Source organism: Canis aureus, chromosome 3, assembly GCF_053574225.1.
Source record: "Canis aureus isolate CA01 chromosome 3, VMU_Caureus_v.1.0, whole genome shotgun sequence".
In the NCBI taxonomy this organism is placed as follows: Eukaryota; Metazoa; Chordata; class Mammalia; order Carnivora; family Canidae; genus Canis; species Canis aureus.
This window is the reverse complement of record NC_135613.1, coordinates 48,437,963-48,453,041: the sequence shown is the minus strand read 5'-3', so window position 1 is coordinate 48,453,041 and position 15,079 is coordinate 48,437,963. Positions and strand designations below refer to the sequence as shown.

At 50.8% G+C, this 15,079-nt stretch overlaps 1 protein-coding gene across 5 annotated transcripts in view; it reads right to left on the bottom strand.

Annotated features, from left to right (window-relative positions):
• The window catches only part of SLC47A1 (solute carrier family 47 member 1), a 37,071-nt gene extending 22,194 nt beyond the window's left edge, over window positions 1-14,877 (bottom strand). For 3 of the 5 annotated variants that reach the window (XR_013376480.1, XM_077892452.1, XM_077892453.1), the window contains exons 1-6: window positions 14,426-14,877; window positions 7,794-7,895; window positions 6,262-6,330; window positions 5,221-5,369; window positions 4,054-4,096; window positions 2,371-2,415 (exon numbers count right to left, since the gene is read on the bottom strand). Coding sequence is in view for 4 of the 5 variants with exons in the window: in XM_077892452.1 (XP_077748578.1) it covers window positions 2,371-2,415; window positions 4,054-4,096; window positions 5,221-5,369; window positions 6,262-6,330; window positions 7,794-7,895; window positions 14,426-14,779 (762 nt within the window). In the remaining variant the exon portion in view is untranslated. Of the gene's footprint in view, window positions 1-2,370; window positions 2,416-4,053; window positions 4,097-5,220; window positions 5,370-6,261; window positions 6,331-7,793; window positions 7,896-11,535; window positions 11,599-13,680; window positions 13,747-14,425 lie in introns of those variants that run through there. The other 2 variants (XM_077892454.1, XM_077892455.1) reach the window with 2 other exon arrangements.
• Between the last annotated feature and the right edge of the window lie 202 nt (window positions 14,878-15,079).

The window sequence follows — 15,079 nt, the reverse complement described above, 5'->3', positions numbered from 1 at the left end:
GCCCCATCTCTGAACGACTGCTGCTTTTTCACTCTCTGAGAAAGCCGGCTCTCTGAAATCAGACCATGTGACATCTTGCTGTTTGCAGTCGTATCAACAAACACAAAAGCTCCCTCTCATCTGGGGGATTGCCGACACTTTCTCACTCACACACACACACACACACACACCCCAAAAGCAGCCTCAATTTCTGACCTGGGGACAGAGCTTCCCGTGGATTTCTGGACACGGCAATCTACATCTATCTGAGCTCCCCAAGGAAGGAAGACTTGGTCCACGTGGCAGGGCAGACCTGGCACTGATCCCTTTCCTGCTTTGCCCTGAGCCGATGCTGAAACAAGCCTTCCCCTGGCTTGTCTGCCTGCTTGTTATACCCGAACTCCATCCTTCATGGTCATATGCTAACTCTTCCCTATGTCAGGTGAGAACCAGACTACTCTAATCTCCGCCATGCTCCGGCTGGCACACCTGCCATGCTGTGCGTCTGTCTGATGGTCTCGGTAGTCCTGGGCTCAGGATATCGGCCGAACCGCTTATGTGGGTCACTTGACCCTGCTTCGTTTTTACCCACAAAGGTAGGTGACCACCCATTCCTTTTGGGTAGAAGTTAAAAGCAGCAGTGTGGGGTTGGCCCAGGTAAGGATGGGCAGCGGGGAGACTCCGTAAGAAGCTACTGAGGCATCGAAGAAGTAGGAGAAAGAATGAGAGAGGAAATGAGGTAAGGGGGACGGAGGGAGGACAAGCAGGACCTACAGGACTATCACTGATGGGCTGGGGGAGCAAAGGAAAAGATCGAGACCCACGTGAGAACAGGTTACCCAAAGAGGAGATGTGCGAGGCTGCTAACAGAGAACAGAGGCAAGTGGAGACGCAGGCCTGGGGGATGAGAAGGTCAAGTGTGCAACGTTCACAGGCCTCCCACAGGCAGCAGGGCAAGACCGGTGGTTAGAGCTGTAAATCAGGAGCTATGCACACACACATGATTGAAACCAAAAATATGCAAGAGATGGCTTCCTGCAGAGGAAAGTCAGCAGAAGCCAGATGGGGTCACCTTCTCTAACCCCCCCCCACTAAAAGTCTAGGCAGCACCCTGCCCATTTCATCAAGGCCCTTCCCACCCTCTCCAATTGTGGTAATGGTGCCCCCACACCAGCCGCTTCCCTTGTGCCCCACATTCACAACTGGGCCGGGCCCCAAGACGAAGCTGGGTTACATGCAATGCCTCACTCTCCCACCCATCCCTCCGGTCACTGGGTTCATTTCATTCTATAGGATCCACTCTGGCATTGTGTCTCCCGTTGCTCCTATAGGACATCCTCTCCTGGCACAGAACTGCAGCATCTTTTGTTTAGACCAGCTCCGAAAGGCCCCTCTCCTCCCCTGGCCATCCACTGGTTTCCCACCAACTGAAATCTGCAGCAGAGAACAAATGCAAGGTCCCTGCACATGCAGAACCTGGGCTGGCCCATCTCCCTGATTCTGTCCTCAGCTGGGTCCCTCTACCCACATCATGGCCTCCGCGTTCCCACCCCTTGGTGACCAAAACACTTCGGTTTGCTGTGTGTTCTCTCAAACCCAGGTCATGCTTCTTGGCCTCTCTGAACTCCAGGCTCCTCCTTCTAGGTCTTTCCTTGTCCCTCAGAGAATAAGAGAGAGGGATGAAGATTTAAAATGTTCCACACACAGGGTAGTATCTTAAACTTAATAACACTATATAGATGATGGAAAATCTCCTTCTCTTGTTCCCTCCCTGTGCCCCGGAGAGCCTGCCTGTGCGGCCATGACCCACTGCCCGGAACCCTCATTTACCTGGATTCATCTGGAAGAAAGTCCATAGTTCTACAAACTCTAACACCTAATTCCATACCTGAGCCAGGGCAGCTGTCTCAGGTTTTTTGGCTGTTGCTGTTAAGTCACGTGTGGAGTTCTAACTGACATGAGGTATCATCACAACATGGGCCTTCACACCCCACGGAGGAGAGTCGGGCCTTTCAGACCCATCTGAGCTCAGAGGTTGGCTCCCTGGAGCCTGACAGGCACTTTCTGCGGGGCACACAGGCACACACCCTTCTTTCCAGGGAGCTAGGTAACACCACAGTGCTAACTCTGTCCTGCCAATGACAATATTTCCGAGGAGGAACAGGATAAGAATTTTCCAGAGCCAATAATAATGTATCCTTTCCTTGATTTCACTTCATAAACCTGTCCACACCAAAGTCCTATGCGTACAACCCGGGGAAATGTAACTTCAGTGGCTCCTGGGAGGTGACCTTCTCCACCCTGTGTATTTTCAGGGCCCCCCATCACCAGAAGGCATCAACTCCCATGAGCACTTCACCCCCTCAAAAGAAAAAGGAGAGTCTGCATTACCTGGTTGAGCAAATATTTAGCTTGTAATGCATAAAGAAAAGTTGCCTAGAAGAGAACAAGAGATGAATGTTAACATTTTGGCCTTGCCACATAGCAGTGAGCTGGGAGCCACGGCTTGGCTGCCCTCTGCTCCCATATAGAGCTGCAGAGGCATGCCATCTCGGGGCGGGGGGGGGGGGGGGGGCGAAGGGCAAGTTGTCTGGGGCCAGAGTGTTCCAAACATCTCTTTTATGGACAAGCGTGATCCAAGTGACCCTAGGGTCTGAGAGAGCGGTTTCCTTGAGTGCATGGCAAAGATTCTTCTGGGGCTTGGCTGTAAAGGAGGTCCCTGGGCAAACCCTAGGGGAAGCACCCCTCTTACAGACTAGGCAACTGTCCTACTTGGAAGAATAATAAAAGAATATTCAACTTTAAAGGCTTCAGGATAAGGATGCCTGAGTGGCTGAGTGGTTGAGCATCTGCCCTCGGCTCAGGGCATGATCCCCGGGTCCCGGGATCGAGTTCCACATTGGACTCCCCGCAAAGAGCCTGCTTCTCCCTTTGCTTATGTCTCTGCCTCTCTCTGTGTCTCATGAATAAAAAAATAAAATCTTTAAAAAAATTTTCAGGATAAATTAAGACCACAATGCCAATTAGGAGAGTACATGGCTATTTTTAAGAACTCAATTTTATCCATCTAAATTCATATGTTGAAAAAAATAAATAAATAAATTCATATGTTGAAGCCGTAACCCTCAACATGACTAGTATTTGGTGAAAGTTTTTAAAGAGGTGATTAAGGGGTGGCCTAGGGAGCTCAGTCAGTTAAACATCTGCCTTCAGCTCAGAGTTCCTGGGATTGAGCCCCACATCAGGCTCCCTGCTCAGTGAGGAGTCTACTCCCTTGTCCCTCCCCCTGCTCATGTGCTCTCTCTCATAAGTAAATAAAATCTTTTTAAAAGTAAGTTATTTAAATAAAGTGGTGATTAAATTAAAATGAGGCCATCAGGGTGGGCCCTAATCCAATAGGATTGGTGTCATTATAAGACAAGACACACCAGGGCTGCACACACTCAGAGAGAGGCAGCAAGGAGGCGACCATCTACAAGCCATAGAGAAAGGTCTCCCAAGGATAACAACCCTACCACATTCTGAGTTTGACTTTCCAGATTCCCCTAGTGTGAGAAAAATCGATTTCTGTTGCTTGAGCCACCCAATCTGTGGTATTTTGTTACGGCAGCCCACCATCCAACTGAATAAAATGAGCTTTAATTGTTCATTGACCACGCAATACTGTGTCCACCATGAACACACATGGAAGGCTCTGTGTGGTCATGCTTAACAAGGAAAAAAACTAGAAGTTCAGAGTGAGGCCCTAAGGCGTTCTGAGATGGGGAAGAATTTACCACCATACAAAAAAAAGTCTGAACTTCTTTTTTGTGGATGATCCCAGAGGTCCAGCTGTAGGAGTTCAGGACAGTGGCCTCCTAGACTTGCCTTGTGACACGGGTGTTTCTTGAGGGGGACAGATGTTCGTGTCTCTCGTGGGCATAATTAAAGCCACACTTCTTGAAGGAGCCAACATCACATGATCACATGTGTGAGTCATAGAAGACTGACCCAACGCCCTGAGCTTACAGGTATCTCAACTGCCTTCTACCAGTGAATCTCAAGAGAGGGACCTTGTAACCCTTCAAAACTTACGGGAAGAGCTGGAATGAAGACCATGACATAATCCTGGGTAAGCCTATATAATAAAAAGAAAAAAAAAAGGTGGCAGGGGTCTCCATTTCTTTTTTTGGGGGGAGGGGGTCTCCATTTCAAGAGAAGGGAAGGGAGGATAAACTAACACCGCCTTGCCTGTTCTGCCTCTTTCTGGATTCATTGGGATAAAGTGCTGGAGCAAATGTGAGACAGGACACATAGATCTTATCATCTCATAACCCAGATTACCTCCCTTGGTTCTTCCAAACCTTTAGGTCTAGGACACGGTTTTTCAAACTCAGCTCTACAGCCAGATAATGCTCTGCTGTGCATCGAAAGATGCTTCACAGTATCTCTGGCTGCTCCCAGCAGCAAAGCTCCCATACTAGTTCTGATAACCAGAAATGCCTCCCAACATTGCCAAACATCCCCTAGATTCACAGCCACTGCTCTGGGAACAAGAACTGATTTTAAGCGTCTTTGTTAACCAAACCAGCAGATCTCAAACTTGGCAGCACATTAGAATCACCTAGGGGAACTCTGAAATGCATGGATGCTCATGCCGCATCCCAGGCCAATTAAAGCAGAATGCTGAGAGTGGAGAGGGACCAGTTATGGGTGGGTTTTAAGACCACCCAGGTGATTTTAAGGTCAACCAGGACCAAGAACCACAATACCACGAACAAACACAAGAAGCAGGATCCCTAGGTGGCTCAGTGGTTTAGCGCCTGCCTTTGGCCCAGGGTGCAATCCTGGAGTCCTGGGATCGAGTCCCGTGTGGGGGTCCCTGCATGGAGCCTGCTTTTCCCTCTGCCTGTGTCTCTGCCTCTCTCTCTCTCTCTCTCTCTCTAGGTCTATCATGAATAAATAAATCTTAAAAAAAACACACACACACACACTAAGCTACTATCTCAAGTGGAAGGTGTTTGCAAATCTTGTTTCTCTCAAAACTTTCTACCCTGAAGTCACTCCAATGAGGAGGGGACCAGATCTTAGGTGCCAGGGGTGGAAAGCCTTATGGCCTGCCAGAAAGCAGCTAGGGAACACCTGACCCCTTCTCTGGTGTGTGGCCTTGTCCCTGGCCTTTGAAATTCCCAGAGGCTGAAACTGGATGGGACTTTTCTGCCAAGATAGATGCAATCCCACCACAGCATGGGCCCATCTTACTTGGACACGGCCGGGTCCTGCCTGAAGAGCAGCAGGATAGTCTCGGTGTTGAGGAAGAGCGCCCAGCAGGGGAAACAGCAGAGGAGCAGCACCAGTATGCCCCTCTGCAGGATGACCCCCACATGCTTCAAGTTCTGGCTCCCGTACGTCTGGGTGCACACAGACGAGACAGATCCGTTAGCAGAGAAATGGCACCCCCTTCTCTAGGTGAAATGGCCACCCCAAAGCCTTCAATAACAATTCATAAAGATGGTCCTAGGACTTTGCCACATTCTTTAGGTACCAGTGGTTGTCAGACAAGGCTGCCTGTTAGGATCACCTGAAGGACATTTTTAAAACACTGATGCCACACAAATATAATCTGGATTTAACAGGTCCAGGTTGGGTGCCCAGATACCAGTCAGTTTTAAAATCTCCTCATGAGACCCCTGGGACCTCATGAGACCTCTGCAGGATCTTGGGCCCCACCCCCAACCCAGTGAAGCAGAAACTCTGGGGTAGGGCTAGCAGTGTGCCCAAGCCAGCTCCTACAGGCTTCCAAAAGCCAAACCCTACATGTCTGTCCCCAGGGCCATGTTCAGGGACATCTGAGTGGTTAACTTGAGACTAGCCATAAGAGAAAGTAGTTACCTGGTCATTCAATGTTTACCAGCATGCCACTGGCAGGAGTCCACCAGACTGTTTTAACAAGCCCCCCGCCCCGGGTGCTCAGATGGGCACTCAAGTTGGAAAGGCACGGAACTGTGCCAAACTCAACGATATGAAAAGCGGAGAGAGGGGCCTATACAAAATGTCCCGTTTGGTCAAAAGGTAGCATAAGGCAGCTATACAGATAAACACTGCTTCACAAGCCTGCAAGGCATCCGGCCACCTTTCAAATAAGTGGAAATGATGGCTGACAAAATGACAGCAGGGCTTGCTGTCGGGGATTCCTCCCTCTGGGTGCAAAACCCTCCCTTGCAGCTGGTGGGGACCTCCCAGCTCCACTCACGAGAAGATGTCCAGGGTCACTTGTGAGGGTCACCTGGAGCTTCCATTTACCTGGGACATGAGGGTGTCACAAGCAGAAGATAAGCCGAAGCCCACCGAGACACCAGTGACATTGATAATCTGAAAGAAACACAAGAAGGCAAAATGGAGTGAAACGAAGACAGGAAGACAATTCTCTGTCCGCACTGATCAGAGGCAGCTGCGTGCCTCCGGCAAGCCTCCCAAATCAGCCTACTCAACTCTTGTTCTCCCCTGGAACCCCTGCACAAATCCACTGGGCCCGTTTAATCAAAGGATGTGTACAAGTTTAAAGACAAAAAATATTTCACCAGAGATTATAACCAAACCTTTTTCTTTCACAAGTCCTAAGCATTTTGATCCCATTTCAGAGGAACTTGAATCTTCCTTAAGGGGAATGCAACATAGCACAGTAGCAGTTCTAGATAAATCCACTTGCTGAAGACCCAGGATGGCCTGTTACAGTATCTCGAAGGACTCTAGGGGCTCTGAATCAGGCCTCTGAAGTCAAGGCCAGAGGGCTTCCAAGTGTAGTTCTCTTGACCAGGGTCACCAACTAAACCCTTGGGTTCCTGAAACTTTGGGGAGCCCAGGGCAGCATCCCCAACACCAGGGTATGGCATCATAGGATGTCTGGAACCTGCTATGCCCACCTGAGTCTGCAGGGACTAGGCTCACCCTAAAGCACTAACTTTCCTACACTTCCTTGGCTCTTTTAAAGAGAATCTGCCAGAGGCTTGCTGAATGCATTTCTTCCCCCAGATTTCCAAACATTAAAGCCCCAAAAGGAATGAAGCCTGGGGTTGCCCATGTTGCTCCCTGAAAGCAACACAATCCATATATACCTGGAGCCAATTCAAGGTAGTCTAGCACAGCTCATAGATAGCAAACGCCAATGGCTAGAGGGCCCAGGCAGGTAAGAATGTGTGCCTTAGTGGGGCAGCAGTAAGGAGGGATGGGAGAGGCTGAAAAGAACAGGGACACACACCTGCTGAAAGCTGCTGCCTCCATCTTCCCCGAAACACCTAGCTGGCCACCCCAAACAAGCTGGCAGGGCCAGTTAGCCATGCATAGCCAGTCAGCCCCTGGCGGAGGTCAATGACAGCTCTCTTTGGTTTGGAGGATTCACACCTAGGATACAGAGAGGATCTGGGGATCCTCCCAATTTTAGGTTTAGACACTAGGATCCAGGATTTCATCTTCTAGTTCTATATCATGGAGATGGAACTGAGGGGGCAAGGGCCAGAGCTCCATGGATTACAAATTCACTGATGTGAGAGACAGAATAAGCATCCTCCAAAGAGGTCCCGCCTTAATCCCTGGAACCTGGAAAATGTGGGGTTACCTAGCAGAGGGGAATTACTGTTGCAAACAGAAATAAGGTGACAGCCCAACGCACACCTTGTTTTTTAGCCCAGCGAAACCCACTTGAGACTTCTGACCTCCAGCGCCGTAAGTTAACAAATTGTGCTGTTTTAAGCCATTAAAGAGTGGTACTTTTTAAGAGCAGCCCGAGGAAACTCAGACAGCTTTCAGAAATGTGTGTTAGCAAGTCCCATACGTACCGCAATCGCAAGGGTGACAGAGTCCAGCTCCAGCTTCCCCAGGTGGCCACAGAACACGGAGCTTACGAAACTGATCAGAAACACCATCAACTGGGCCAAGAACTTTGAAGAGACAGAAAAGGAACTTCAGGTAAGTGCCAACCCTCACAATGGGAGGACAGCGCAAGGCCGGGGGTGGGAGGGGGCAAATCTACTCCACAGTCAGAAGTAAAGAAACCAGGGGTGCCAGGGTGGTGCAGTTGGTTGGAGTGTCAAGACTCCTGGTTTCAGATTGTGATCTTAGGGTCGTGAGATCGAGCCCTGCGTCGGGCCCCAGGCTCAGTACAGAGATTCCCTCTCCCTCTGTGCCTTCCACTCATGCTCTTTTTCTCTTTCAAATAAACAGATAAATCTTTCAAAAAAAAAAAAAGTAAAGAAAAATCCATTAGTGAGCCTCTGCCAACTTTCACAGGCAAATGTGCAACTTCTGGTAGGCTTCTTAGAGAATATTAATTAAAATGTTCATTTGCAACCATTATCAGCATCCCATTTTTTAAGGCTTTATTTATTTATTCATGAGACATACAGAGAGAAAGAAAGGCAGGCACACACACAGGCAGAGGGAGAAGCAGGCTCCACGCAGGGAGCCCGATATGGGACTTGATCCTGGGTCTCCAGGATCACGCCCTGGGCCGAAGGCAGGCGCTAAACCGCTGAGCCACCCAGGCTGTCCCAGCGTCCCATTTTTGAGAACTTCCCAGCTTTTTTCACTTTAGATTCTCAGGCCATAGATCACAGGTATATCTTCCCCTTGAAATTCTCAGCTGTCTTCTGAGATCATCGCCTTGTTATCTCAAATTCCCAGTGAGGCCTGGAGGGAATACAGCCTTCAAAAGCCAGCAAATTCCACAGACAGGAGTACCTGAGGTGAAAATGGGGAAATCCAACTGCAAGGGCAGTGGGCTCCGGAACCTTGGGATGAGACATCCCCTCATCTGCCAAGTACGTTTCATTCTTAAACCCTAGGAAGGCTCAGGAGAGGAGGGCAACGTCAAGAAGGAACACTGAGCTATTTTTCTTCATGGTTCCAGAAACTACCATGAGTTGCTCCACCAATATGTTTGGACACTTACCTTAATTCCTTAGGGTGATTTCCAACCACTTCACACCCTACCACCACCACCTGCCAGACATAAGCAGTACAGTACCTCTCGGCAAAGCGGAGGCTCACGTGGTCCAAGAAGGGGTTTCCTCCAACTCCCACTCCCCAGAAAACAGAACAGGTGCCTCAAGACACACTGCTGCTGGTGTCTGCCTCATGGGCCACTTTCAAAGCTGGGGCATGAGGGATCCCTGGGTGGCGCAGCGGTTTGGCGCCTGCCTTTGGCCCAGGGCACGATCCTGGAGACCCGGGATCAAATCCCACATCGGGCTCCCGGTGCATGGAGCCTGCTTCTCCCTCTGCCTGTGTCTCTGCCTCTCTCTCTCTCTCTCTGTGACTATCATAAATAAATTTAAAAAATTAAAAAAAAAAAAAAAAGCTGGGGCATGAGATGCTTATACTGGTCCAATCAGCAATGCTAATGCTACCTCTGACCATCTTTCAAGGGAAACAGATTCCTCTGCTCTGAGCTCAAAGTTCCGCCGCTCTTTGGCCCCCAGTGACACAGCTTCTCATCCAACAGAACCTTCTGCCACTGAGTGGAAAGGATGCTTTTGGAATGTATTGCAAAAGCAAGCAAACAATGAAAAGCTGGAGGCAGGAGTGAAAATCAAAAAGTGAGTGTGAAGGGTGCCCAGGTGGCTCAGGCAATGAAACATCTGCCTTCAGTTCAGTCATGATCCCAGGGTCCTGGGAACAAGCCCCATGTTGGGCTCTCCACACGGCAGGGAGCCTGCTTCTCCCTCTGCCTGTCGCTCCCCCTGCTTGTGCTCTCCCTCTCTCAAATAAATAAATAAAATCTTAAAAAAAAGTTAGTATGGAAAATGAAATTGTATAGAACCTACGAACCCACCCCCCTACCCCCCACCCCCGCCAAAGGTCTGTCCCAAGGGATGGCCACTATCTAGGCCCTGTCACTACCCTTATGGATGTTCTCTGAGAAGCTTGGGGTCTGAGAACTTTTATAACTTTAAAGGTCACAGGATCTTTTTTTTTTTTTTTGTAAACTCATTATCAACTTGAAATATTTTCAAGTCATCATCCTCTCAACCTTTATGCATGTAAGCTATTGCAAATGGGTATGTCATGGAATCCGTTTTCTCCTTTCCCATGAAATGTCCTATTTCTGCTACACAGTCCCCTGGTCCCCCTGCAGGTCCCCCTGCAGGCCATGTGTAAGCTGTTTCTCATGGCTTCCTATAAAAACTAAGTCTTCTCAAGGATCAGGCCTTTGGGCCACTTCTCTGATTTTGCTATGACTAACTGTACTAAACACAACACCTTTTGTACTTGGGTGGGGAACAAGGCATTTTCTTAGGGCAAGTGCCCAGTCCAAGGGTGGGAACAGTTATGTTTCCTAGACAAAACGCCAGAAGCCCAACTAAGTTAAGCTCATCCATGTGAGATGCTAAAACTATTTCTTTGTCAGAGCTGCCATAGTCTTGCTAGGGTGGTGGCAGGAACATGGGGTTGAGGTTGCCCAACACAGAAACCTTTTCTGACCTTCAGTCCCAAGAACAGCTTGGCTCCAGAGTGGATATTTGCTAACCACATACTTGTTCCTAAATCCTGGTTTCAAGCTGTTCAGGTGAGCTCTTGGCCACAGCTGTGGTTCATGTGGGTGAGCATCACCTGGAGATATTGTTCAGTGGGCTATGACCCACTGTAGCTCGAGAGACTGATCCGGACGTTGGTGGGGCTGTAGGATCTGCCTTTCAACACCCCCATACCCATCCTACCCACACCAGTCAAGACATGGTGGTCAAGGACAAGACTCTCCTGAACTGCCCACCCCCAATCATGGGGCACACACTGCTATCTAAAGAAGGAGCCACTTCTGTTCCCTGAAGGCATTGGAAGGGTGCTCTCCAGGGCCAGATGACAGAGGCAACAAGTATAATAAGCCTGCCCAGTGTGCTGTGTGAACACACTTCTGGAAGCCCTGGTCTTCTCTCCCCTTCCTAGGGATGCCTGAACACTCACTCCTGGCATCAAGAGGTCAGCCCTGGAAGGAGCTGCCAAGTCAGAAGAGGCACAGCCTCTTCTATGACACATGGGGAAATTCACACAGGTGGGCCAAGCCGCCAGCCCAGAGTCACAGAGTTGGCTGGTAACAGAGGTGCAATGAGGACCCAAGTCCCTTGACTTGCAGATGGTCAGCATCTTTGGAGCACAAAGCTCATGCCAAGCACCAGGGATATGGAGAGAAGTAAGATGAACACCACTGCTCCACTCCTACCCCCATGGAACCCACCAAACAGCAGGGAAAAATGCTCAACATGGGATAACACGACCAATTACACATATGATGGCCACTACCAAGAAGACAAGCTCTAAGAGAACAGCAGCCTGGGAGTCAGAGAAGGTTCTGGGAGAAATGAAGTTCTGCAGAAACCTGTATGGTGACTAGGCAGGTGAAAGTGGGCTGTCTGGGGAGAAGATTCCAGGCAGAGGAAATGAAGCAGAAAGGTGGGAGGTCTGAGGCAAGGCTGGGTGAAGGACCACTAAGAGACAGAGAAATGAGAGGAGACCCGAGGGACTGATGGGAGTCAAACCCCAGAGGATCTCCCAAAACCAGCGAAAAGACAGTGACAAGCTCACATGCACATCCGAAGAGGACTTTGGTGGCTGACTCCAAGTGGAGGAGCATTTGGGGCAGCATGACCTGAAGAGGAAAGAGGACAGTTAGAGGCTGCCATGGTCCAGGCTTGGAACATGATGGAAGGCAGGTGAAGACATGCATACAGCTGAGAGACAGGAAACCTGGGACAGGATGGGAAGGAGCGAGAGAGGGTCCTGGACCAACCCCAGGCCTCCTGTGCACACCTGCCCCCACACCCATCACCTTTTGAAATGCCTCTCATTCTTTCAGACTTTTATCACCTCAGCCTAGACTGTCTTCTGCCTCTGGCAACCTGCTCCTACTGCATCTTACAGATGTCACCAAGTGCTCTCTTCAGATTACTTCCCCACTGTCCATTGGATAAAAATCAAACCAGTACCCTCCATGTCTTGTGTGTAGTCTGGCCAGTCCATCCAGATGTCCCCCACCCTGTGGGGGCCTACTCTGCTCATTCTGCCCTGCAGCCCTAGAAGGTAAGGTTCTCCAGCTCCCTCTCCCCTCTCCAGGTCATCCTTCCTCCACACAACTCCCTTGGGTTCGGCCCAGAATATTCCACTTCTTTTACATCCTCACTAATGCTGCTCATACCCTGTGCTCCTAAACAGCGGGCAATCCCTCGCTGGAATTAGTTTTTAGGACTCTGGCTGAGCCTGGCAATAAAAATAAAATACTTAGAAGAACAAAGAGAGATACAATCCTACTGACAAAAAGCAAACATGGTTGAAACGCCCAAGGCTAAGTAGCATCAGATAAGCCTCCAACTATGCTTCCTGCAAAATAAATGGACATGTAATGACATGTATTCTGATACACACCTCTTTCCCTTGTGTCGTGAATATTTTCTTTACAGGCTTCATTTAAAGCTCAATGGGATGGGCACCTGGGTGGCTCATTTGGTTAAGTATCTGCCTTCAGCTCGGGTCATGATCTGAGGGTCCTGAAGTCAAGCCCCAGCATCAGGCTGGGAGCCTGCTTCTCCCACTCCCACAACCCCTGATTGTGCTGTCAGACAAATAAAATCTTTTTAAAAAATTAAGTAAAATGAAGCTCAGGAGAGAGGTAAGGTAAATCCGAACACCTGAGCCTGAAGCCTATATTGGATCCTCAAGGGTCAATGTTCATGAGAGACCTGGAAGGGAGATGGTGAATGGGAAAGACACAGAGGAGATTCAGAACCAGGCATCCTACCTAACTGATGGTAGATCCTTGGGAGAGCATGGGAAAAGGAGGAGGCATCTCCTCTTTTGTCAAGCTCCTCAGAAAATAGAAAACTCACAGCAGATGGAATAGACTTATAGAAAGACCAAGAGAAGCTCCATATACAATTCCTAAAGACCAAACAGGTGAAGAACTCTAAGATGTCATTGGGTAAAACAGTTACAAATGCATACATAAAAAATTGGAAGGAAATTACCCAAATGATCTCTTGGTGTTGTCTTGGTTTCTAGTCCTTTCTACAAGGACAAATATTAACTACATTTGTAATTAACACAGTCACACACATCTTCATACAAGTGTACCTACAAACATGAAGGGCCCAGCATGTTGGTCCAGTGCTCACCCCTAGAGACCTGGAAGGTTCCCTACATCAAGGGGGATCAAGTTACTACGGGGACCAGCAGAGATGAAGGATGGATCCTCCTGGGAGACACTGGGTCTCATAAAACTTCCTTGTGGTGTTTGTCACATTATTAAAACAATAACAGCCCTATAGAGATCTTTCTCACAGCAACCCTGCTAGAGAATTTGGGTGGGGGGGGGGATTAATACCCTATTACGGATGAAGAAGCAGAGTCTAGAATACGTTAGGGAACTACTCAAGTCCACACATCTTTTTCCTAACCTGCCTTCTGAGATCAGAGCAGGGAACTGGGCCCCAGGTACAGAGATTGCAAACCACACATTCTTTCCATTTTGCAAGAGATCTTCAAAAACACCTTCTTGCTGGATACGTTTTCGTGTCCTGGCTTTGTCCCTGGTATTATTCTTGCCCCCATGGACACCACAGCGGGTATCACATGATTCCAGAAACAGTGATGTCACCATGCCAGGAAGACGCACCTGCCCACCTTAGGCTTCCCAGGTGCAGAATGTCTACTTAAAGGCCAAAAACTTATTCACACCTTAAAATCACAACGAGTTCTTCTTATCCAATGAAATGATTCGTACTCTGTTGACTTGAAAATCACCCAAACTGGCAAGAGAACAGGGATGAGATTTTATTTTTTGTGGTTTTTAAAACCCATATTACTTTTAAGCAGATCATGCAGAAAGAGCCCTAAGGTAGTGATAAGCAACCTCAACCCCAAAGAGAACCACATTTTAAAAATCAAAAAATTTAAAAAACACACACACACACACACAACAACGGAGAAAACCAGTGTGGGACAGGGTGCCTCTGGTTTCCTCGTGCAGAGTTGACCTGAGCACGTAGGAAGAATTTGGAGATCTTGATGTGAGACACAGAATTACACCTTCAACCCCCAGCCTCAAGGTTGAAGTCCCCCACTCGACAGCTAGTATTCAAACAAGTCTCCCGTGGTTCCAGAAAGTTGCTTCGCTCGGATCCCCACCCAGGGAAGGCACCCAGGAGAGCCTTTAGAAGGGCAAGTCCCGGCTCCGTGGGGGGCTTCGGGTGCCCGGGCGCCCCCCCCCCCCGCCGCCAGCTGTGCCAGCTGTGCCAGCTGCGCCAGCTGCGCCAGCCGCGCCGGCGAGACGGTGCAGAGCGCGGCCAGGGACGCACGCGGAGGCACCCGGAGGGCCGCGCCCGCCCGCCCGCCGCCAGCTCGCTCAGCCCCCACCCGCGCCCCAGGTCCCCGGGCCCCCCGACTCGCGGGCCCGACCTCCGACGGAGGCCGCCTTACTCACCGCGGGGCCCGCCAGAACCAGCAGCGCTCGCAGCTCCTCGCGGAAGCCAGACAGCAGCGGGCAGCGCGGCCCCGGGCTCTCGGGGGCTCCTCGGGGCCCGGACTCCTCGACGGCCCCCTCCATGCGCCTGGCGCTCTGCGGCAGGAGCGGGCTGAGGCGGCGGACGGCAGGGAGCTCCACCGCCCCCGCTGCAGTCTCCGCCCCGGGCGGGCCGCGCCTGACGAGCTGGCCCGTGGCCGCGGGGTCCAGCAGCGCGCGCCGCCTGCCCGGGGGCGAGCGCGGGCGCACCTCGTGCACCGCCGCCGCAGTGTGGGCGCTCGCGGGCCTCGCGGGCCGGGAATCCGCAGTGGCCATGAGCTCTGAAAACCGACGGAGAGCCGTCTGGGAACCGGGGACCTCTGTGCCGGGACGCCAGATCCGCCCCGGCTCCGCGCCTCCCTCTATCCCCCGGCCCCCGCCCGGCCCCCGCCCGGACCCCCGGCCCCTCCCGCCCCTGCGACCCTGTGCCTCCCTCCACGCCCCGCCCCCTTCCACCCCCCCAACCCCGGACCCCCGTCCTGGTGCCTCGCTCCACCCCCCGCCCCTCCCCCGGCCTGTGCCTCCCATCACCCCCACCCCACCCGCGGTCCGTCCTCCCTGCACCCCCCCTCCCTG